The sequence below is a fragment of the Parathielavia appendiculata genome (assembly GCF_033297405.1).
Source record: "Parathielavia appendiculata strain CBS 731.68 unplaced genomic scaffold N657scaffold_1, whole genome shotgun sequence".
In the NCBI taxonomy this organism is placed as follows: Eukaryota; Fungi; Ascomycota; class Sordariomycetes; order Sordariales; family Chaetomiaceae; genus Parathielavia; species Parathielavia appendiculata.
The window spans coordinates 489520-510485 of record NW_026944220.1 but is presented as its reverse complement, the minus strand read 5'-3'; the positions used below and the strand labels follow the sequence as shown (position 1 = coordinate 510485).

Sequence of the window (20966 nt, the reverse complement as noted above, 5' to 3'; positions counted from 1 at the left end):
CCCTTCAGTAAGGACTACGCCGGGCCGGCGGACTCCGGCTCTGCCACGACGAATGCCGGACGGGGACATTCCTGTTGTCCGGCCGGCGATGGCGGTAAAAATTCAGGCGGTCGCCGTCTTCATAATAGTTGCGGCGTGTGGGCTCCTCCCTACGGTCGTCTCGTCTCTCGTCGCGCCTTTCTTCACGCCTCTCCTCGCGACGGTCCTGTCGCCGGTCGTCGCGGTACGGATCCCGGGCGCGGCGTTCCTCGCGGTCGCTCGCAATCTCCCCATCCTCTAGGTCCGGGTTCTTCACACGCCTCTGGTCGTTGGCAGGGGCTTCTGCTTGCTTCTCCCTATCCTTGTTAGAAAGCTCGCGGAACATTTTCTGAAGTCGATTCCCAGACACCCTGACATTTCCTATGGGCCAGATCGAGGACAGAAAGTTCCTGGGACGGTCGTTAGTATCTAGCCGTGAGCAACGCAACGATCGCATAGGGGCACTTACCAAAACTGGGGCTCCAAGCTGTCAAGATCGTTGCCGTTTTGCCCCCGCAAGCCCTTTAGGAAGTTGCCAAATATGAGTATCTCCTCGCCAAGGAGCTTGGCCCGCTCCTTCTTAACGGGAACTTGCTCCATGGAACGCATGATGCGCTCCATGTTTGGCCTGAGTGGCCGTAAAACGGACCAAACAAGCTGTGCGTTGTCTGAGCTGTCAATTTCGTCGTCGCGAAGTTTGGCCAGCTCCTGGAACCGCTCAACCGCTTTTTGCCTGTCACGTTTGTACCGCTCCATAGTCTCGGGATCCAACTTGGGTTTCTCCGTTTCCTTGTCCTTGGCTTTCTTTTCATGCTTGCTGTCAGCTTCCAGCCGCCGGTGCTTGGAGCTGCGATCCTCGTAATCCTCGGGATACTTTCGCTTGTCCGGCCGAGGCGTACCGCGGTCGTTGGCGTTGCTGTACGACCGGTGATGATCGCGGTCACGGTGCTGGCTCGGCTTCTTGGAAAGGGGTGGAGCCGGCGAGGCCGAGACAGAGCTACCGTCGCCGCGACGTATGCCGTTCGTCAACAGCTTTTTGCTGCGGTGATGGTTCTCCACGGCCTTCTTAGCGTTCGCGTCATCTGCGTACTTGGCCATGAGCACAGACAAGAGATACTCGGACCGCCGGACCAGGTGGACAGCTCCTGGAGACTGGATCACTTTCTCCTCGGCCCTCTTACGCTCCTCCTTCTTGTCCACTCGGTGTTCTTCGAGGAAGAATTTGTCGCGCATCTGTAACTCCGGGTCGTCCCGGATCTGCGTCCAAGCACCAAAGCCGTATTTGTCAATGCCCACGAGTAACATGGCGTCTTCTCGGGCCCCCCATTCGCATGAATACTGGGCCGCTTTGCTGGCCTCGTTTAGTCTGAACGTCAAGGCACCACCGTGCTCTCGGAGCACACGGCGCAACAGCCTTAGTTGGGGCGGACGTTCGACGACAGTCTCGGCGTTGACCTTGCGGACCTCCCCAAAATCGACCAAGACAGCTTTCTTATCCTTTTTCGCAAGCGGCTTTCCGGCTCTCTCTTCTTCCTCGCGCAGCTTCTCATTGTTCTCATCCACAGCCCGCTTGCTCACAGCAACCAAATCCTCGATGATGGACTTGAGGAAGCCGTGGTCTCGGTCGCTCAGGCGAGCGTCATGAACGATTTCGTCTTCGCGGTCGTCGAAGTAGCCGTAGCGGAAAAATGCGCGGATGAGATTGCGGGTCTCCTTCTCGTTGAGAGGACGACGCGGGTCTTGAAGCAGCGCTCGTTGCTCCTCTAAGTCTTCTTGCTCCTGCCTTTCGCGCTGCCTCTTTTTGGCGAGACGCTCAGCCCGTTCTGTTTCAACGCTCTTTTTAGAGCCCTTGAGCGCAGCTTTGCGGGGTGCGCTTTCTTCCATGGCCCTTGCCAGATATTCATCATGCATCTTCTTCTCCTCCTCCGCCTTGATGGCGGCAAGCTGGTCGGCAGGGATGATCTGGTCCCAGTCAAGGTTCAAGTCATCTACCTTGACGTCGGTGACTTGCATCCAGTTATCCCAGTCGATTCCGCCGCTGCTGAGATTGATCTTGTCATCGATGTCTGTCTTTGTGACTTCTGCATTCTCGAGAATTGCATCGATGTCGAGCTGCTCCAGCTTTTCTTGATTGCCAGACTGCTCAAACAAATTCTGAGACCGCATCTTGAGGATCATGGAGATATCCTCGGCGGTCTTTGCCTCGTCGATCTTCAAGCCATGTTCCTTGAACTGCTCACGGAGGGCCTTACCCTCATCCGTGACGCCAGCCTGTATGGTAAGGTACTCGAGGAAAAGCTTGTTGCGCGCACGTTTGACAACTTCCTCCTCAATGGTTTGCTTCGCAACCAGGCGATAGACGTTGACAGGTCTCTTCTGCCCAATCCGGTGGGCCCGTGCCATCGCTTGCAGGTCGGCCTGCGGATTCCAGTCCGAGTCGTAGATAATGACTGTGTCAGCGGTCATCAGGTTGATGCCGAGACCGCCAGCCCTCGTTGATAAGAGAAAGCAGAAGTCATCGCTGTCTTCGGCGTTGAAATGGTTGATGGCCATGCGGCGAGGGCCGGCGGGGATTGTGCCGTCGAGGCGCTGGAACTGGTACCCCCGCACTCGGAGATAGTCGCCCAGTATGTCCAGCATCTTGACCATCTGACTAAAAATCAGAACCCGATGGCCATCCTTTTTCAGCTTGGCAAGAAGCTGGTCCAGCAGCATCATCTTGCCACTGCTTGTGATGAGACCCTTGATTTGGTCCTCGCGACGGGAACTGCCAGCGAGGACCCGCTCCTCGGCACCCTGGAACATGTATGGATGGTTGCTGACTTTCTTCAACTCCATCATGATATTGAGCAGCGATTGTTTATGACCGTTGCTCGCATCACTGAGTGCAGCGTAGTTTCGCGTGAGGATGTTCTTGTAATACTCTAACTGAACGTCCGACAGTTCGACCCGGATGATCTTTTCGGTCTTGGGCGGCAAATCTTGCTCGACCGTCTCCTTGGTTCGACGCAGGATGAATGGTGCGATGGCGGTGTGCAGCTCGCGGAGCTTCTCTTGTGTCTTCAACCGTTTGGCCTCGTCTTGCTGCTCGTCGGTGGCCTCTTTGTTATCCGCGGTCGACAGCAACTCAAGCTCCTCGTCGATCAGGACCTTGCCGGGGTTGAGGAAATCCAGGAGCGCTGACAGCTCGGCAAGGTTGTTCTGGATTGGTGTACCAGTGATGAGGACCTTGCAAGGGACGCCGAAGCTGTTAAGCTTGGCGTATAACTGTGACTCGCGGTTCTTGAGGCGGTGGGCTTCGTCGACGGCGAGAACCTGCCATTTGATGCCCTTGAGATGGTCGGAATCGGCGAGGATATAGTCGTACGATGTCACCAAGACGTTAAATTTAGTCTTCTTTGGGTTGCCGTCGACGAAGAGCTCGTATTCGCGAATGTTGGCACGAGCCGCCTCGGGCCCAAGATAGACAACGTAGTTGAGATCTGGAGCCCAGTGGTTGAAGGTGTCGCACCATGCTGGGATCACACTGAGAGGCGCTACGACAAGGAACGGCCCTTCCTGGCCACGGTCGTTGCGCAGCCAGCTGAGGAACGAGACCGTCTGGACTGTCTTGCCGAGACCCATCTCATCAGCCAGGATGACGTTATTGGCGCGAGTCCAGTTGAGTGCAAGGAAATTGAGGCCCTTCATTTGGAATTCGCGAAGTTCGCCGCCCTTGATGTAAGATGGCTGCTTCTCCAGCTTGGTCATCCTCGAGCGGGTTTCGGGGTTCGTTTGCTTCTTATCCGACTGCCAGGAGCGCGATGTCCGGTCCAAGAACTGGTCGATCTTGTCCTGGGCATGACTGCTAATTAGGGAAGCATCTTCCCAAGTACACTCATCATACTGGAGCCCTTTCCACTTGACAAAGTACTCGCGGCCGTCGTCACCATCACGAACGGCAACAACACGCTCAACCTTGGTGTAGTCTGCCAGGGCCTCTTCTTCGCGTTCGCGGTCCAGCAACCATTGCTCGCGTTGCTCGGGGCTGATTTCGTCACCGCCGAACTTTAAGTCAAGCTCGTATTCCACCGTCTTCTTGTAGTAGTTTTCGAGCCGGCGAAATCCACGGAACCCAGCAACAGTCTCGGTCGTCTCCCAGGTGTTGTGGAGATGCGACTTCCCCTGCCACTTGATGTAATACTCAAAGTCGTGGCGGGTAGCGTCAGGTGTGAGTTCAACGCCTTCTTTGGGGCGGTGGCGGAGGATCTTTTCAATGTAGGGCGAGTTGTCTTCCACACCGGCGGCCCAGTAGTTCGGGGTAGCCCCATCCTCTCCGTCATCCTCATCGGCGTCGCTTTCTTGGTAGGCACCAACCGAGACTTGAGCAGCGCGGCGGCTGGACCATCGCTTCTCGACGAGGGCCAGTTCGGGCTGTAGCTCTTGTTGCCGGCGAGCCTTTTTCCGGAAGCTGCGGGCTTTCGCGCCGCCGTAGGTATCGGAGTCTGAATCGTCAGCAGAGGTCTGGCGGGCCGGTGTACCTCGCTTGGAAGCTGTCAAAGCAAGAAAATATTAGCCACAGCCGGGCAACACGGTCATGTTCAGAAATTGAGATTCTACGCACCAGGCAGGGACCGCTCGAGGCGACGACGCTTATTGGCCGCCTTCCGGGGCGCCTGGGCGACATCAGACTCGGATCCTTCCTCTTCGTCGTCTGAATCGACCTGTCCAGCGAGAGTCAGCGCACAGCTTGAGGTGGCCACCTGTAGAGAGTACTAACGAGCTTCCGGCGTTGGATGGGACGCGACTATGTGAACCGAGTGTCAGCTGCGGAGCACAGGGGACACGGTAGGGAATCATCGTACACTACGTCTCAGGCCATACAACTCGGGGTTTTCTCGCATATATTCATCTTCTATTACTTGGGCGGCTTTCCGCTTGACGGCAGGGCGAACCGAGACTGAGGCGGCGCGGTCGGAAGCGGCGTTGCTTTGTACGGAGGCAGACCTGTCTGGGACATCGAAGTCGCCATCGTCCGAGGCATCGTGATCGCTGGAGTCAGAAGGGTCTTCCTGCTCGTCAGGAGCAAACTCGGGACCCTCGTCCTGCGAGCCGGCGGCGTCGTCTGACTCAGAGGTAGCGGCATCAACCACAGCGGGCTGAGCGTCTGAAAGGCCGCTGTCACTCTGGCTGGTATCGTCCACACGCGTGCTAGGTCCGTCGGCAGAGAGACGCGTGTGCCCATTCACCGGACCGGGATCTGGTGATGTTGACATGGTGATCTTCGGAGCTCGAGCTGCCCGCTGCAAGACGACGGTGTCAGCACAGGGTCTGAGACAGTTAGGGAATCGCAATCGACAGCTTTAGCATGAGCGGACTCCGGCGACCCGTAATCAGCAAGCAATTGCGGAAAATAAGCAACAGCCAGGTTTCAATGATGCTTGTCGCATCCAAGGCGTGTAAGTACTATAGACGAGGCTATGACCGATGACAGGCAGCGATTGCGGCCCTCAGCGAGCGAGCGCACTGAGTGCGGTAGCTGGATGACATCGGCCGCATCGCGCCATCGTTTTCCATCAAAATTCGAGTGTCAGAGGGCGCCGGAAGGCATCTTGAGCGGCGCCTCGATGGGCGTGTGCCAGGATCGATGGCGGTTTTGATGGACAAAACGCGGCGGGTCACAACGTGGTTGAGGGTGCAAGCAAAGCACAAGCAAGGGCAATAACTTACAGGCCACTGGACAATAACCTCCAGGCAGCGAACCGGTGTTTCGACTTGCTCAAGGTCTGTTGCCAACAAAGCTGGGGTGGGGTGTTGCGAAGGACTCGACCCCAGTGTGGTTTAGTGATGATGGTGTAGCGGAATTTCGCAGCGGTGGTCGGTCGGACTCGTAGAGGAGAAAGAACGGAAAATGCTGAATTGGAGCAGGCACTGGTGGCTTGTGCTCATTGCTGATCTGGCAGCTGGCTGCTTCTGGCCCCACTTCCTGCCCTGGTCTGGATTGGCCCCCAAGTTCCAACAGCCTGTCAGGTGAGGCTGAGGCCTGGCCGCCCTCGAATCTCAACTGCAGCCCGGAATAATGACGGTCGGTTGGTCTCACATCAGAGGCGCGCCAGGACTGAACATACCTCAGATAACTGGAAATATATTGCTGGAGCTTTTCGGTGGATGTAAAGCAGTTTCCACTTTCAATAACAACCAATTGGAACAAATGCTCAACTTTTCGATGCCTTCTTCTGCTATGTTGATCCAGCAGCAGATGGAGTGTAGGATTGAAGGTTAATCTGGGCTGTGGCGGTGCAATGTTCAGTGAAAGCGTAGAGTACGAGTGAAGAAGAGGAGACTGGACTAGCAGCAGCAATGGAACGGGACTCGTTGGTGAGGTGCACGCCGTGCTGTTATACTGGTACCGCCGGAATGTGAGCGAACGTTGTCCGCGCACTGACAGAGCCGTGACAACGGGATCACGGAATATCAAGACGGTTTCCCCTCGCCGCCGACATCCGACGGCGTGCACGATGAGATTACTTCAATATCACGGCCGCAGACAGAAAGCCGTGCTTTTTGAATGCGTGTCTTACCTAAAATAAGTACCTGTCATGAACATAACCTTAGGTATGGAAGTGCAGAACGGTTGGGGGCAGAACCAGACAAGTGCCTGGAACCAGATGCTCCCAAGGACAGGTAGGAAGGTCGATAACTAGGGATCTAGGGTGGTAGATCTTGTCATGTGCTTAGCAACTGTAGAAAATCAGTACAACTCCATTGAACTGTAAGGTCAGCCCCAGGCATATTGGCTTGCCAACGTTGTCTCCTAAGATCCAGGTTGACGCTGGCCGCCGTTGTTCCTGAGTGGGAACGGCAGGTGACGGAGTTCACCAGGAGCTTCGGGCATGGATGGAGCTGTTGGCCTATCAAATGCGGCACATTCAAGCTTACCGCCAACACCGCCTTCCTTCCAATCTGTGTGGAATAAGTGGGTCGTGCCATTTTGCCCTGCCCCTCCACAACACCAATGTCATTGTCAGTGGCATTATCGCTGGCCGGTTTTTGACCCACAGTGAACTGCCCCTCCTTTTTTGGCATCATCTCTCTCGCGCCCTGCCAACTCCTGCGACCGCAAGAACTTGCGCATCGAGTACTTCGTGCTTTGTTCCAGGGAACCACTCAAGTGTTCTCATTCAGCTTCTGAGATCAAGAAACAGGCGTCAGACCCAGCTTTGCCCCCTAGAAACCCTCTGGACAACCAGCACCATGGCGGACAAACTCACTCGGTATGCTTCCCGGCGCAGAAGAAGACGGAATCAGGACGCGGGACGCAGAAGTACGGCAATTTGTATGGGCATGCGCTAACCCTCTGACAGTGTCGCCATTGTCAACAGCGACAAGGTACGCCCGACTCCTCTACCAACTGGTTGCCTTCCCATGGAAAATGATGGATCCAAGCTGACGATGGATATCGACAGTGCAAACCGAAGGTGTGCGCACAGAAAAGATATGTAGCAGCAGCGGAGATGGCGCTGACAGGAATAGAAATGCCGTCAAGAGTGCAAGAAGTCGTGCCCTGTGGTGCGGTCCGGCAAGCTCTGCGTATGCTTTCCTCAAACCCCGTTTCTGATGCCCAGCAGCTGACAGTTAGACAGATCGAGGTATACCAAAGACCCTGGCCGTCCCTGAATTGCGATTGCGGTGGGCTAACACGAGGCCGTGAAGGTGACACCCGAATCCCGCATCGCCTTCATCTCTGAGCAGCTATGCATTGGTTGCGGTATCTGCCCGAAGCGCTGCCCGTTCGGCGCCATCACCATCATCAATCTGCCTACGAACCTTGAAAGTCAAATCACCCACCGCTATTCCGCCAACAGCTTCAAGCTCCACCGTCTTCCCATGCCGAGGCCTGGCAACGTCTTGGGTCTGGTGGGAACTAACGGTATTGGCAAGAGTACGGCTCTCAAGATCTTGAGCGGGAAGCTCAAGCCCAATCTGGGCAGATTTGATAACCCTCCCGACTGGGAGGATGTGATCAAGTACTTCCGCGGCTCTGAATTGCAGAGTAAGGGCTACCTACCGCACTTCTAGCTGAAGCTCGCAAAGTCATTGACAATCCCTAACAGACTACTTCACCAAGTTACTCGAGGATGACCTCAAGGCCGTCGTCAAGCCGCAATATGTCGACCAGATTCCCAAGGCGGTTCGCGCCGCTGATAAGAGCGTCAAGGCTTTGATTGAAAGCCGCTGCACGCTTGACAACCTGGACCAGGTGCTTGACACACTGGGTAGGCCCCCCTCTTCTTCCTGCGGCAGCCCGTTTAGTCGACTGACACAAGGTAGAGCTTCGCCACATCTATGACCGTGACGTTACCCTCCTTTCTGGTGGTGAGCTTCAGCGTTTCGCCATCGGTACCGTCTGCGTGCAGAAGGCCGATGTGTAAGCCTATGGTCCTCACTACGCTCTGTGACTACTAAACTGACTCTTGCCAGATACATGTTCGACGAGCCGTCATCGTACCTCGATGTCAAGCAGAGATTGAGCGCCGCCCGCATCATCCGGTCGCTCCTGCGTCCTGACGACTACGTCATCGTCGTCGAGCACGATCTGTCAGTGTTGGACTATCTCTCGGATTTCATTTGCGTTCTCTATGGTCAGCCCGCTGTTTACGGCGTTGTGACTCTCCCATACTCCGTCCGTGAAGGCATCAACATCTTTCTTGATGGCCACATTCCGACTGAGAATTTGCGCTTCCGCGACGAAAGCTTGACATTTCGTATCGCCGAGGGCACTGAGGATTTTGTTGCAGAGAAGTCGCGGGCTTTCAAGTATCCCGCCATGGAGAAGACTCTCGGTAACTTCCATTTAAGCATCGATGGCGGCAGCTTTTCCGACTCGGAGATCATTGTCATGATGGGTGAGAACGGTACTGGAAAGGTGAGTCATAGAAGGCACAGAGGGAGAGGATGTAAGATAAAACTAACATGCGAAGACCACTTTCTGCCGTCTCCTAGCTGGTGCTCTCAAACCAGATGGAACTCAGAAAGTTCCCGAGATGAGAATCAGCATGAAACCTCAGACCATCACACCCAAATTCGAGGGTACTGTCCGACAGCTGTTCTTCAAGAAGATCAAGGCTGCTTTCCTGTCTCCTCAGTTCCAGACAGATGTCGTCAAGCCCCTCAAGCTTGACGACTTCATCGACCAGGAAGTGAAGAACCTGTCTGGTGGTGAATTGCAGAGAGTATGCCATTCCTTCTCCTACCATGCTTTCGGCATTTCGCTAACATTGAACAGGTGGCCATTGTTTTGGCTCTCGGTATGCCGGCTGATATTTACCTCATCGATGAGCCGTCTGCCTGTAGGTTGCTGTCCTGGGCCATAGTCTCTATGCCACATGCTGACAGCATCACAGACCTCGACTCCGAGCAGCGTATCGTGGCCAGCCGTGTCATCAAGCGGTTCATCATGCACGCTAAGAAGACGGCGTTCATCGTCGAGCACGATTTCATCATGGCTACCTACCTCGCTGATCGTGTCATCGTCTTTGACGGCAAGCCAGGTATTGATGCGCATGCCAACAAGCCCGAGTCGCTTCTCACGGGTTGCAACACCTTCCTCAAGAACCTGGACGTTACCTTCCGCCGTGACCCTACCAACTTCCGGCCGCGTATCAACAAGGCCAACTCTCAGCTTGACCAAGAGCAGAAGTTGAGCGGCAACTACGTAAGTCTGGCCCTGACATTCTCTGTTTTGGTCTGCTTCTGACATACGTCACAGTTCTTCCTGGAGGACCTTGAAAAAAGTTCTTGAAAAGGGCATTCCAAAGGACACCCATCATAATGACGACCGCCGGCCCACTCAGGACGATGCATCGGATTCCGGCGTTCTAGGCGTTCAAAAAGGCGGTAGCGGCAAAAGTTGGCGCGGCGGCGCCCGGGGTGGTCTCGACGGTGCATCTGGAGAGGGCGGCATGTCTGAGGACGACGATCCGGACATTTAGCGACGGCGGCGGCAGTTTATCCCCTGTTGCCTGGTCCTACCGAGAGCCGGCTGTTTAAAGTTGCACCGCGCCTGTCAGGGAAACGGGAAGGGCGGTGGTCTTGGTAGATTGAGGGGCAATGGATCAAGCAGGGTGACTGCCGCCCGCCCTGGGCGGACACAGTTCCGCGGAGGGCTGAGAGGCGATGCGTGTGCGCAAGAACGCCAGTCGTGGAAGTACTCAAGTAGGAAGCCAATAAATTGCGATGCCTCAAACTGCCTTTAAAAAAGCCTCGAACAGCGTTCAGGAGATAATGTTCAACATGCCAGGTTTACAATGGAGAGTTTTTATCCACCCTGTTATCAGATATCTCATAGGCACACTCCTGGTATTTAGATAGCCTCAAGAGCGCGAGTACGTAATGTGTCAACGAGCTATTCAATTCCAGGATTTTGTCTTCCTACACAGGTATTTACAGCAGTCATGGTGAAAGAGCTGCCGGGCTGGGCAGACTATTACAAGCTACTAAACTACACCAGTACTACTGATTTGACGATGACTTGACCAGGTTAGGTTGGAGAAGCGTGTGCGTGAGTAACGTACTGTAGTGGTTTTGTCTTCGGCACCACCAGAAAACACTGCTCTTTCCTTTTGCTACCCAGATTTCACGTTCACATACATCCCCGACTCTTGAAACCAACCAGAACACAACACACCCCGTTTGAGCTCCTCTTTTCCTCTTTGCGAAACAGCTGTGCGACGTCCTACACCTATGGCGATTACGGGGTTTGCTGAACCCGGCCACGGCGACTGATGAGCCGCAGGAAGGGAATGTTTGTCTAATCCTCCTCGATCTCGCCCTCCTCGCTGCCCGCCCTGACGCTAGGCGTAGGAAGCTGCTCCTTTTCCTTGTGCAGCGGGGTCCGCTGGCCACGGTTGGGAGGGTCGCCGGCGTCGCGCTTGACTCGTTTGGCAGCGTGCTGCTGCTTGTTGTCGCGCCGGCTGTCGAGGTCGTCTTCCTCGGACGGGCGGGGGCGGGTGTTGCGAGAAGAGTACGACGAGCTGGGCGGGCGCTCGTCGCCGTAGGGCAGCTCCTCAACGTCACGCTCCAGGATGCGGCGGCGGTAGATGCGCTCGCGGTCTTCCTCGCGGGTGCGGCGCTCGCGGTCATAGTGGTTGGTGTCGTCGACGGGCCGCGACGGACGGCGGTCGTAGTCCCGGTGGTCGCGATGGTCGCGATCTCGATTGTCACGCTCCCGGTCTCGACCCTCGCGGTCTCTCTCGCGGTCGCGGTCTCGCTCTCTATCGCGTTCCCTGTCCCGATCCCGGTCTCGGTCTCGGTCACGGTCACGGTCACGGTCACGATCCCGGTCACGATCCCGGTCACGATTCTCGCGATCGCGGTAGTCACGCCGCTCGCGCTCTCGGTCACGCTCTAGGTCACGATCCCGGTCCCGCTCACGGTCCCGTTCGCGGTCACGGATAGAGGGAGACCGGCGATCCGATAGCAGAACGTCGGCGGCACTGGCCTTGCGGTAGTTACGCTCCCGTTCGGCGACGGCATTGCGACGCTCAGCCTCATACATGTTGTGCTCTGGGCTGCGGCTCCTCACAGAACGCGCACTGCTGCGATGAGATCGCTCACCTCTGTCACGATAGGCATCAGGGCGGTCACGGCGGCGCTGGCGCTCTCTCTCTGCCTCGTCCTCCTTCTCCCTGAGGCGTCGGATGTGCTTCTCGAAGGCGCCCCGTCGGGCATCGTCGGAGCTTACAGCCTGGAACGCGGGTACGTGAGCCAGTCGGCTCCGGACCTGTTCATACGTGTCATTGATGCCAATAGGCGGTTCCATCCGTTTCATGTGAGAACGGAGGTCCTCTAGAGCGCGACGCTGCTGGCGGTCCGGCTCTCTATCCTCTCCTAAGCGCTTGCTCGCTCGCTTTTGGATCTGTTTGAGGGGTGGTGCGTCAGCATATGTCAATTCGTGAACTCGACCGAGACCATGGCTGCTCACCCGCTCAAAGATAAGCTCCAACACATCGCGTTCAATGTTAGCTGTGCGACGGTCACCTTTGAGGATTGACTCAAACTCCTGAAACGTGGTCTTCGGGGTGACCTCGAAACGTTGGTCCTAGAAGCTGTTAGTTGGGTTTAATCTGCGAAGCCGAGAAAGAGTGCCGACTCACATCGATGACATCGAGAACATCATTCCTGATGCTCCGCAAAGCGCGCTCTTCCTCTTCCACCACGTCCCAAAACAACTCCATGGCTGTTGAGCCCGGTTGGCCGGCCATGGCCAGGTAGCGCTCATCGGCCTCAATAAGAGGGTGGATTTCGCTCCACTTGGTGCCAGCTTTGATCTTTCCGTCTCTTCTCAAGTCAGAAAGCAGAGCAATGAAGTTGTCCCGAGCCTTGCGCTCACGGCGAAACTTCTTGTTCTTGTGCTCCTGTATGTCATCGTTGAACTTGCGCTCCAGCGCCTTGACATGGTTCTGGAAGACGGTCAAGACGTCGTACTTGGTGAGGGATTTGTACTTCTCGTCATTCTGAAACGGAGCAGTGCTCTGAATAGTACCTTGCGCCTCTGACCAGCGCGTGTAAGGCTCCAGATCCAAGGTGGGCAGGAGCTCGATCAGGCCGTCCATGGCACTCTTGCGCATGGCGACCTGGTGCTCCTTGTGCGCCTTCTTGAGATCGATAATGTAGTCCTCGAAAAGCTGGCGCCGCTCGTTCTCGTCGTTGGTGGAGCGGAAAATCGTCTCGCCTTCGATCATGGGGCGCGCAGTCTTCCAGCGAGTGTAGTGCTTGATCTCGGGATGGCTCCGCAGCATGGTGGCGAAATCGGCACGCAACTTGGTCAGCCTCTCCTTTGCACGCTCCTTGTCTTGGACGACGACATCATGGCAGTACTTCTCAAAAGCAGCCTTCCTATCTCTGGGGTCCTTGATCGCGCGGAACTGCGGATCTCGGACGGTGGCTCGAATGGTCTCTTCCCATGTCCAATCGGGCTGGACGCCGCTGCGGCGGAGGAGTTTGACGAAGGCAGCCTCGGCTTCCTCGGCAGTGGCATACTCAGGGTCGTTGGTTGCCGGGACGAAGGCCTGGGCCTGAACGTTATTGCCGAAGGTCAGCTGGCGCGATTCACCAATGGGCTCACGATGATCGCGGTAATGGTCGGCACCTCCAAATCCGCCATGATGGCCGGCGCCCTGGCCTGTGTGCGGCGTGGCAGGAGTTCTGGGCATATCAATACATCAGTACGGCGATTCAGTTAAGGGTGCGCTGAGGGGCGATGCTCACGCTGGAGTTGTCGGAGTGGCCTCACCACCAGCCAGGGCTCGCTTGTAAATATCTGGCATCTCCCACGAGCTCTGCTTGGTCTCAGTGTTGTACCAGTACTTGCGGCCGCCCTCGGCCGTGTACTCCTTCCATGGCTGGTTCGCGAGAGCGCGCTGGTTGCGGTTCGGCAGATTAGCACAGCGGTTCCTCAAGACTCAAGAGATGTCCATACCTCTGCCGGGCTCATAAGCTCCTCGGGCTTGGTCCACTGTGTGACCTTGGTCAAAGCATTGTAGTAGTAGACACGGCCATCGGAGGTGCGATGCTCTGACCAGCCAGCGCCCGGCGGCGCAAAAGGTGCGTTCATCTTGCTGCTGCGGTTCGCGTATTTCTCGCTGAGATGCGATATCGTACACGGCTTGGCGATCGCGTTGAGCTGATGGCGATGGAGCGGTGCCTGGTTTTGAGTTTCGGGGTGCGCTGCGCGTCGCGCTTTTTCAGGCGACGACGCAAGTCACTCGGAGGGAATTTCACGATTGAAGAGCTAATGTCCTTGGCACTCGGCACTCGGACGCCAAGCGCTGAGCGTCGACTGCCACTGCAGGCTCCATGGAGCTCCAGTGGATCCCAGTTTAGGCACAGGGGTCTCTCTGTTGACTGCTTGAACCACATTGATAAGAATGAGGTGGACTCCATCCGTCACCTGGATGTAGATGACTTTAAGCATGATCGTTAGCATCCGACCTCTTGTTTAAGTTGAAGTATGACAAAGAAATAGTCCTCATGGTCGATATGGCTATATAAATGGGCAAAGCAGAGGCCCCCAACACCAACAACAAGAGCAAACCTGGAAGCCGCAATCATGGCCCTCCCAAACCCAAACAGCGCTGGCGAAGCATCCGGTGTCGCAAATTCGGAGGCCTTCCTCCATCAGTCGTACCTCACATACATCATTCCATTTGCAACCAAATTCAACCCTGAGAAGGCTTTCCACCAAGGCGCGGGCTCGGTGGAGATCAACATCTCCAGCATTGAGCAACGCGACCGTCTGTTCTTTGGTACGAGGTTCGCACGCTGCTCCCTCTTGTCCTGCTCTCATCGCTCATGCGCACGTCGCAGATGAAACGGTCGACGTATACTTCATACTCCGCGCCCCATACGTCGACGACGACACGCTCCGCTCACATCTGCGCCGCCTCGTCATCGCCCTTGATGCTCATGTCGTAAACGGCGTTGCCTCTGACCGGGACGGTACCCCTCCCGCTTCCGAAATCGTATACAACGGCGAAGTCGAGCATGTCGAGGAAGCATTTGTGGTGGTGGGCGAGCCGCAGGAAGAAGGCCAGAGGCATGCCTATGCTGTCTGGAAGCTTCCCGTGTTCCTGGGCCGTCCCAGGATCAGGCTACAACTACCATCAGTTGTATTCTCAGGCGTCGCGAGCCTCAGGATAAACGCTGCGGCTTCTGACCAGGCCGCCGCGTCAAGCGGCGGGTACATGCCGAGCTGTATGCCGTCCGGGATGAATTTGTTAGAGTCGTTTGCGAACGACCCGTTGTTAGGCGGTGTTGCTCCTCGGTTATCCGCTCAAAGGGTATCGAAGGTCGCGCCCCTGACAAAACCCAAGGATGCACTCCATCGAATCAACGGTCTACAAACGCTCAAGCTCAAGATCTATCCAGTCCTTCACACTCGCATCCGTCTCTCCCGGCCCAATACGATTACCCCGAGCGCCTCACTAATTGCGTTGCTGGAAGTCGACTTCACGCCCTATTTCGACTGCGAAGCCATCCTAGACAAGCTTACCCTCAGCGTCACAGACGGCACAGCGGAGGATCTCAGCCCCAAAGAGGGCATGAGCCTGCCGCTAAGCTGCGTCGCTCACGATCACCTCACCTTCCTATACAAGCTTGCCCCGCAACAGCGGGACATCGTCAGCAGGACCCTTGCCCGCGACCTCCTCATCACCCTCGAAGTCCTCGTCCTCGTCCGCCCAGACGGCGAACCAAACCGATGCACCCCCCGCCTGGCCATGACATGGACCACCGCCCTCGACTTCACGTCCCCAGTCAACCCGGGCTTCGGCCAGCCCAAGACGACACCAATCCAGCGCTCGCACCGACCAAGCCAGCTCTCCATCAGCGGCGGCGTCGACTCGCAACCGCTCGTCTCGCCCTCCGTCATCCGCCCAGACGCCCTCCCCGCCCTGGAAGCAGCCACCGCGCCGGGCCCCGTGCCCGCCCTCCCAGATTTTGGCATCACCATGACCTTCACCGGCCCGACCCGCCCCGTCCGTCTCGGCGACGAGTTTGCCTGGACCGTTTTCGTCGTCAACCGCAGCAACAAGGCTGTCGACAACATCATCATGCCCCCGACCCCGTCCGCCCCGGCGTCGGTGCTGGCGCAGCACGCTGTCGCGACGGCGGCGCGCAAGCTGATGCTGGTGCCCATCCCGCGGCGACGACGCAACGAGCTGCGCGTCATCCGCCCGCCCTCGACGGCGACGGCAACGGGGGCGGGCTCTTCCTCCACCACCAAGAATCAGAATCAGAATCAGACAGCGGGGGACGACCCGCCGATTGCCGACGCCGTGCTCGACGAGACCGTGGTGCACACCATGCAGCACAGCAGCGTCGTCGACGCGGCCGAGCTGGCGTGCCTGTCGGCCGACGTGCGGATCGGCCCGCTGGCGCCCAACGGGTGTGCCGTGGCGGAGCTACGGTTCCTGGCGCTGCGGGAGGGAGTCGTGGGCCTCGAGGCGGTGAGGGTCGTGGACCTGGGGAGCCAGGAGCATGTCGATGTGAGGGAGCTGCCGCTAGTGGTTGTCACGAGGGGGAAAATACAAAATTAGCCAGGTATAACGGGGGTTTGATGGGGGAGGGGAGGCGGGGTTGGAATACTAATCGTAGGAACTGGCGAAAACACCATAATGGTTATCCCGACAAACGGCTCCTGCCTGAACAGGAAAGTGTTGTATTGATTATCGCTTTCCGCATGTCGTCGACGCAGGGCGTGTGGATGCTAAAAACAGCTGCCTTTCAGTGTCTTCCTCTTTTGATATGGTCTCTATTCATGCCGCTGCTGTCTCCGTGGTATCACGATGCCAGTACCCTAGAATACCTTACATGATGTCCGCAGCCTTGCGATTCCAAACAAGCAACGCCAAGAAGCACGCTCGCTATTCTCATGTCTTATCCTTCGGTCACATCTGAACAGGTGTTCCCCCGTTGTCCTTAACCCAGTCCAAATCTAGTCCCACGATCATAGCAAGTCATCAATGCCATCCAAATCCGCCGTATCCCACCCCAGCCGCTGGTAAATGCTCATCCCATCGCTCCCATTCTCCCCGCCCTTGGTAGCGCCGCCATTTGCCCCCGCCCCGTCACTACTGCACCCTCCACTCCCATGCTCCTCCTCCTTCTTCTTCATGTCCTTGGCCTTCTTCATCACCGCCACCCCAGATCGGTTCCCCCCATCCCCCGCCACCCCGAGCGGAAGCCGCGACCTGATGGGCGTATCGTCCACCACCACTTTCAGCCTCTCCTTGGCAGAACATCGAGGGCCGACAGGCGTCTCGAATAGTGTGCCCAGTCCGGGGAAGGGAGGCGTATCCGCGCCGCCGCCGCGACGGCTTGCTGACGGCACTGGCAGGTGCTGTGATGATGGAAATCGCGGCTGCTGCTGCTGGGCTGGCGCGGACGCTGGCGGAGCCGCCTTTCGGGCCATGATGGGCGACGAGAGCGGGACGCCTGAACCCCGAGGGGTCTCTTGCTGATGTGGGGCGGTTGGTGCCATGACAGAGGAGGAGGAGGGCTGCCGCAGTGGCGTTGATTGGACGCGGGGTGCGGACGGGCTCGGGTTGTGTAGCCTGTTGGCGAACTTGCGAGGCAGAGTGGACGCCGGGACGACGGAGGCGCTGGAGGGGGGTATGTCGAGAAAGGGAGCAGGCTGTGACTGTGCCTTTTCGGCTGCTAGGACGTCCTTGTACCGGTTGTTGGCTGGCGTGGCTTTGACCTGCACAGCTGAGGCCCGGCTGGGCTTCTTTAGTTCTGTAGGAGACAGCAAGGTTAGTCTTTGCTTGCAAGACTCTGGAGACAAGAGACTCACTTTTCAATTGCCCGGCCGAGGCCCGCCTGTCGGCTGCCTCGACAAATTCTTTGACAGCCAGGGTCCGGTTGGGCTTTTTCAGTGCTGAGATGGCGTCCTTGAGCTCGGCCTCTACCTGCGCCTTTTTCTGTGCCTTCACATCCGCCCCACTCATGCTTATACTCCGTGAGAAGATGCTGGACGGCCTCTCCCTGAGAGAGTTTGAGTCTGCCCTCAGAATAAGACCCGTCAAGGACGATTCGCTCGCCTCCCTCTTCAACCCTGGGATGACTGTCTGCGTCGCGGATCGCAGCAGTGCAATCGCGGCGGCAGGGCCTTGTGAGACACTGCGCCTACTCCGCTCAACCGAGAGGGCACGCTCGAGCGTTCTGGCCCTGTCCCCCTTCGAGGGCGCAGCTCGCTTTATCGGCGCACCGGGTTTCGGCTTGGCCGTTGAAGCAGGCTTTGCCGTCTTCTCCTTGGGTGGCGACTGGGCAACAGGGCCTCCTAATTTGCGGTTGAGGGAGTCGCAAAGTCCCGGAAGACGAGCTGAGAAGCTGTTTGAAGAGGATTAGCAAGCGCATAAGACCAGTAGTACTAAATATTCACCTACAATGGCACAAGGATATCGACACAAAAATCCCTCAGAGGGTCCGAATTGGCCCTCTCCAGCTCCTCTGCTCCAGCACCCTCGGCGGGCACTTGAGACTCGGCCACCGCCTTGACTTCGTCCAATGTTGTGGACTGCCAGATGCAGAGTCGGTCTGCGTGTACGTCAAGGAGCACGGGCAGGTTGTGCTTGTTCCTTTTCTTGCTTGATGGTTCCTGGCTTGCCTCCTCGGTGGCGGCATGAGATTCCATCCCCGGAAGTTGGCACTCTGTGCCCTTTGCCAGTGCAACAGGTTCCAGGGCCAGAATCTCCAGAATCAGGATCATCTGCAGCTGAGTTTCCCTCCTTCTTAGGGAGGAAATGTGATATCTGCTTTCAGTCGCTGTGAAGGTTCTGTCGTCGTCCCCGCTCGAAATGGGCTGGTGCGAAGCCCACCATCGCTTAATATGGTCAACCTCTCCGGGGTACAGCCCATCTTTGCCGAGTTTGGGCTTTTTCTGCTTCCTCTTCCTGGCCTTGGAGCCACCGTTTTCCGAGTCCTGCGTAACCGTCTTGATTTTGGCTACAATCTCGGGTATTGTCTCGCGATACTTCTTGTCGATGACGATGGTGGTCATGACAAGGCTCTTCAGGAATTCGACTAGGTCGTTCATGTCAAGATTGGCGTCCCAGTCAATATGGAATGCCGCTCTGGCCCTGGAAAGAGGGCCTTTTGCAAAATACGCCAACGAACCCTGTCTGTGTCAGCGAATACGGAGAATGATCCAGATAGGGAAAAACAGACCTTGGAGTGGTATAGAGCTTCCATGTATTGCGCCCGAAGATTTTGAAAGATCTTTTCAGCGGTAGGTTGAGAATCGTCATTCGTCGCGGTACCCAGGGCCGTAGCTCCAAGCGGAGCCGGCGCGGGAGGACCAGGTGCAGCAGATATCTTGATAGGCTTTTGCATAGAACTGACGCTTTGGCTGGCGTTCTGTCTTGATGGCGGCCTTTCCTCGACAACGCTGGAAGCTTGACTTGGGGTGTCTTTCTCAATAATCGACATGGAGCGTCTCCGAACCAGAGACTGTATCTCTTCGATGGCCAGTTTCCTCCTCTTGGTCTCGTTGTACATCGAAGGGGTGGTTAATGGGGTGGCAGCAGCGTTCCCAGGCCTCGCTGTCTTCATGCTTCTCATTCGTTCGTCGCAAACAACCGTGGCGCTTTGGCCGAGGGTCTCGATGTCCACCCAAGAACCCAGCTTGCACAGCACGTACAGTCCATTGCTCTCGCGTTCGACGGCATAGACCATGCGGGTCGTCTCGGAGCGGGCAACAAGAATATTGGAGCCTAGGCGGCCCTCTAAGTCGAGAATCTTAATTCTGGATTCGAAGAGGCGGCTGGCAGGGAAGTCACCGAGCGGCTGAGAGAGGTCGAGGGCGGATAGCGGCAGGGTCTCGCGCGGCAAAAGCATCAGGGGATGAAGTATCCGCGGCTTCACAGTCAGGTTGGAGGGATGTGGCTGGCAGGGAGTGAGATCTCCTTACTCATCAACAGACGAGGGGACTCGACGCACCTTGAGAACAGTGGGTGCCTTCAAGAGACTGTCCAAGGTGGCCATGGAGGGAGCATCTCTCTTCCGCTTGCCAGAGCCGGGACTGGTGGGCCACAGATTGTGCAAGCTTTGACGGCTTTGGGGCCGAATGCGGCGTGGTTCTACATCGTCGGCAGGGTTGAAGATGGCTGAGGTTGAAGATGGCCTGGCGGAGAAGGAAGCTCTGCTGGACGGACGACTGGATGGTCTCGTGCCGAGTATGTCGCCGAGTCTACTGTCTGGAAGCGACGACAACACGCCAATGCTCTGTCTCTGCCCTACTAGAGAGGACATTTCGAAACGAAACTGGCCCGGGCCATTAATCAAGCTTCGTGGACAGACACATCACTGATTATCTTTGGCTTTAAGATGTATGTGGATGCCAAGAAACCAAAACCACTAAGGCGCGGCACAAGCCTCTGGCGTCACGCGTCGCGGGACCATCTAAACACGACCGTGCACAGACCATGGTATGTTTGCACCCTGAAAGCCTCTCGGCCTCTCAGATTCTGGATGGCTCGACCCACTTCACAAGTTCACCTGGCTCAAGGGCAACGGATGCGGCTCCGTTGGAAGCCAACAAGCAGACAACTTGGACGTGGCATCAAGGCATTGCCCATGGCCCATGTAGCATGAATGTCACAATCCTCACATGACGTATTGTCGAACAACAACGTGACAATGAGATATCCATCAGCTACCGAGAAATATTTGTCGCACATTCACCTCAAGGACCCTTATTGGTTCGATCCAGCTCCTCGATTCCCGATGCCAGCGTGCTGCAGCCGATGAGCAGCGCTGCACCTAATGGATGGCTTTCACCAGAGGAGAGATAAATCCAAGAAGCAAGTTGTAGTCAGAGTCCGAAGAAGCAGAGTTGCGGAATTCGCTCAGTGCCTTATTTCGGCCGTGATTTGACTCCCTACACAGGCTCGGCATAACCCCAGAGTTTCATCTTGACTTGTTGTTGTGCTGGATTTTGGTATTGACGATGGGAGCTATCTCCACACCCTGCATGCAGCTTTCCAGGGAGCGAAGTTCGCGGAATGAGATTGGAAGCCGTTGAGAGTGGAGTTGCAGTAGGCTCAGCCAATGAGGAGCAACTAACCTCTGCTGAAACCACCCAGCACCCATGGAGCTTCCCGGAAGCTTCAACTGGATCTTGCCGTTTTGACAGGACTTCCATTCCCTTTGCCACTATTCCTGCCTGTCCTCTGCAGCCTGGCTCATCTGGCCTCTTCGATCTCGACAAATCGAACGACAATTCAATCGAAACCAATTGCATGATTCCACTGCCGCTGCTGACCTGTCTGCCGATGCTCGATGGCCCCCTTAGTTCGATGCAGCAATAAATGCCGTTCGGCTCTTTGGAACAGCCGGTGATTTTGCGCCGTGTTGGCGATAGCCACACCACAACAATTCCGAACGCTTGGTTGTCTAGAGTGCTCCGCCGA

The 20966-nt window shown here is 56.6% G+C and overlaps 4 protein-coding genes across 4 annotated transcripts; 1 reads left to right on the top strand and 3 right to left on the bottom strand.

Moving 5' to 3' along the window:
* Nucleotides 1-4: 4 nt before the first annotated feature.
* On the bottom strand, nucleotides 5-5273 carry N657DRAFT_676020 (uncharacterized protein; the record flags this gene model as incomplete). The annotated part of the gene is made up of 5 exons (XM_062795864.1): nucleotides 5-428; nucleotides 488-4550; nucleotides 4622-4721; nucleotides 4778-4804; nucleotides 4863-5273. The coding sequence occupies 5 exons, from the start codon at nucleotides 5271-5273 to the stop codon at nucleotides 5-7; spliced, it is 5025 nt and encodes a 1674-aa protein (XP_062651971.1).
* Nucleotides 5274-10412: 5139 nt separating this feature from the next.
* On the bottom strand, nucleotides 10413-13744 carry N657DRAFT_607311 (uncharacterized protein). Its single transcript, XM_062790242.1, has 5 exons — nucleotides 13478-13744; nucleotides 13267-13418; nucleotides 12153-13203; nucleotides 11981-12097; nucleotides 10413-11914 (listed from the first exon to the last, which is right to left on the bottom strand). The coding sequence occupies exons 1-5, from the start codon at nucleotides 13610-13612 to the stop codon at nucleotides 10808-10810; spliced, it is 2562 nt and encodes an 853-aa protein (XP_062651970.1). The 5' UTR covers nucleotides 13613-13744; the 3' UTR covers nucleotides 10413-10807.
* Nucleotides 13745-13963: 219 nt separating this feature from the next.
* Nucleotides 13964-16444, top strand: N657DRAFT_638619 (uncharacterized protein). The gene is made up of 2 exons (XM_062791628.1): nucleotides 13964-14303; nucleotides 14365-16444. Exons 1-2 carry the CDS (start codon nucleotides 14108-14110, stop codon nucleotides 16092-16094), a joined length of 1926 nt encoding a protein of 641 aa, XP_062651969.1. The 5' UTR covers nucleotides 13964-14107; the 3' UTR covers nucleotides 16095-16444.
* N657DRAFT_7619 (uncharacterized protein) lies at nucleotides 16300-19487 on the bottom strand. Its single transcript, XM_062797534.1, has 4 exons — nucleotides 18724-19487; nucleotides 17943-18673; nucleotides 17351-17886; nucleotides 16300-17292 (listed from the first exon to the last, which is right to left on the bottom strand). Exons 1-4 carry the CDS (start codon nucleotides 19390-19392, stop codon nucleotides 16505-16507), a joined length of 2724 nt encoding a protein of 907 aa, XP_062651968.1. The 5' UTR covers nucleotides 19393-19487; the 3' UTR covers nucleotides 16300-16504.
* Between the last annotated feature and the right edge of the window lie 1479 nt (nucleotides 19488-20966).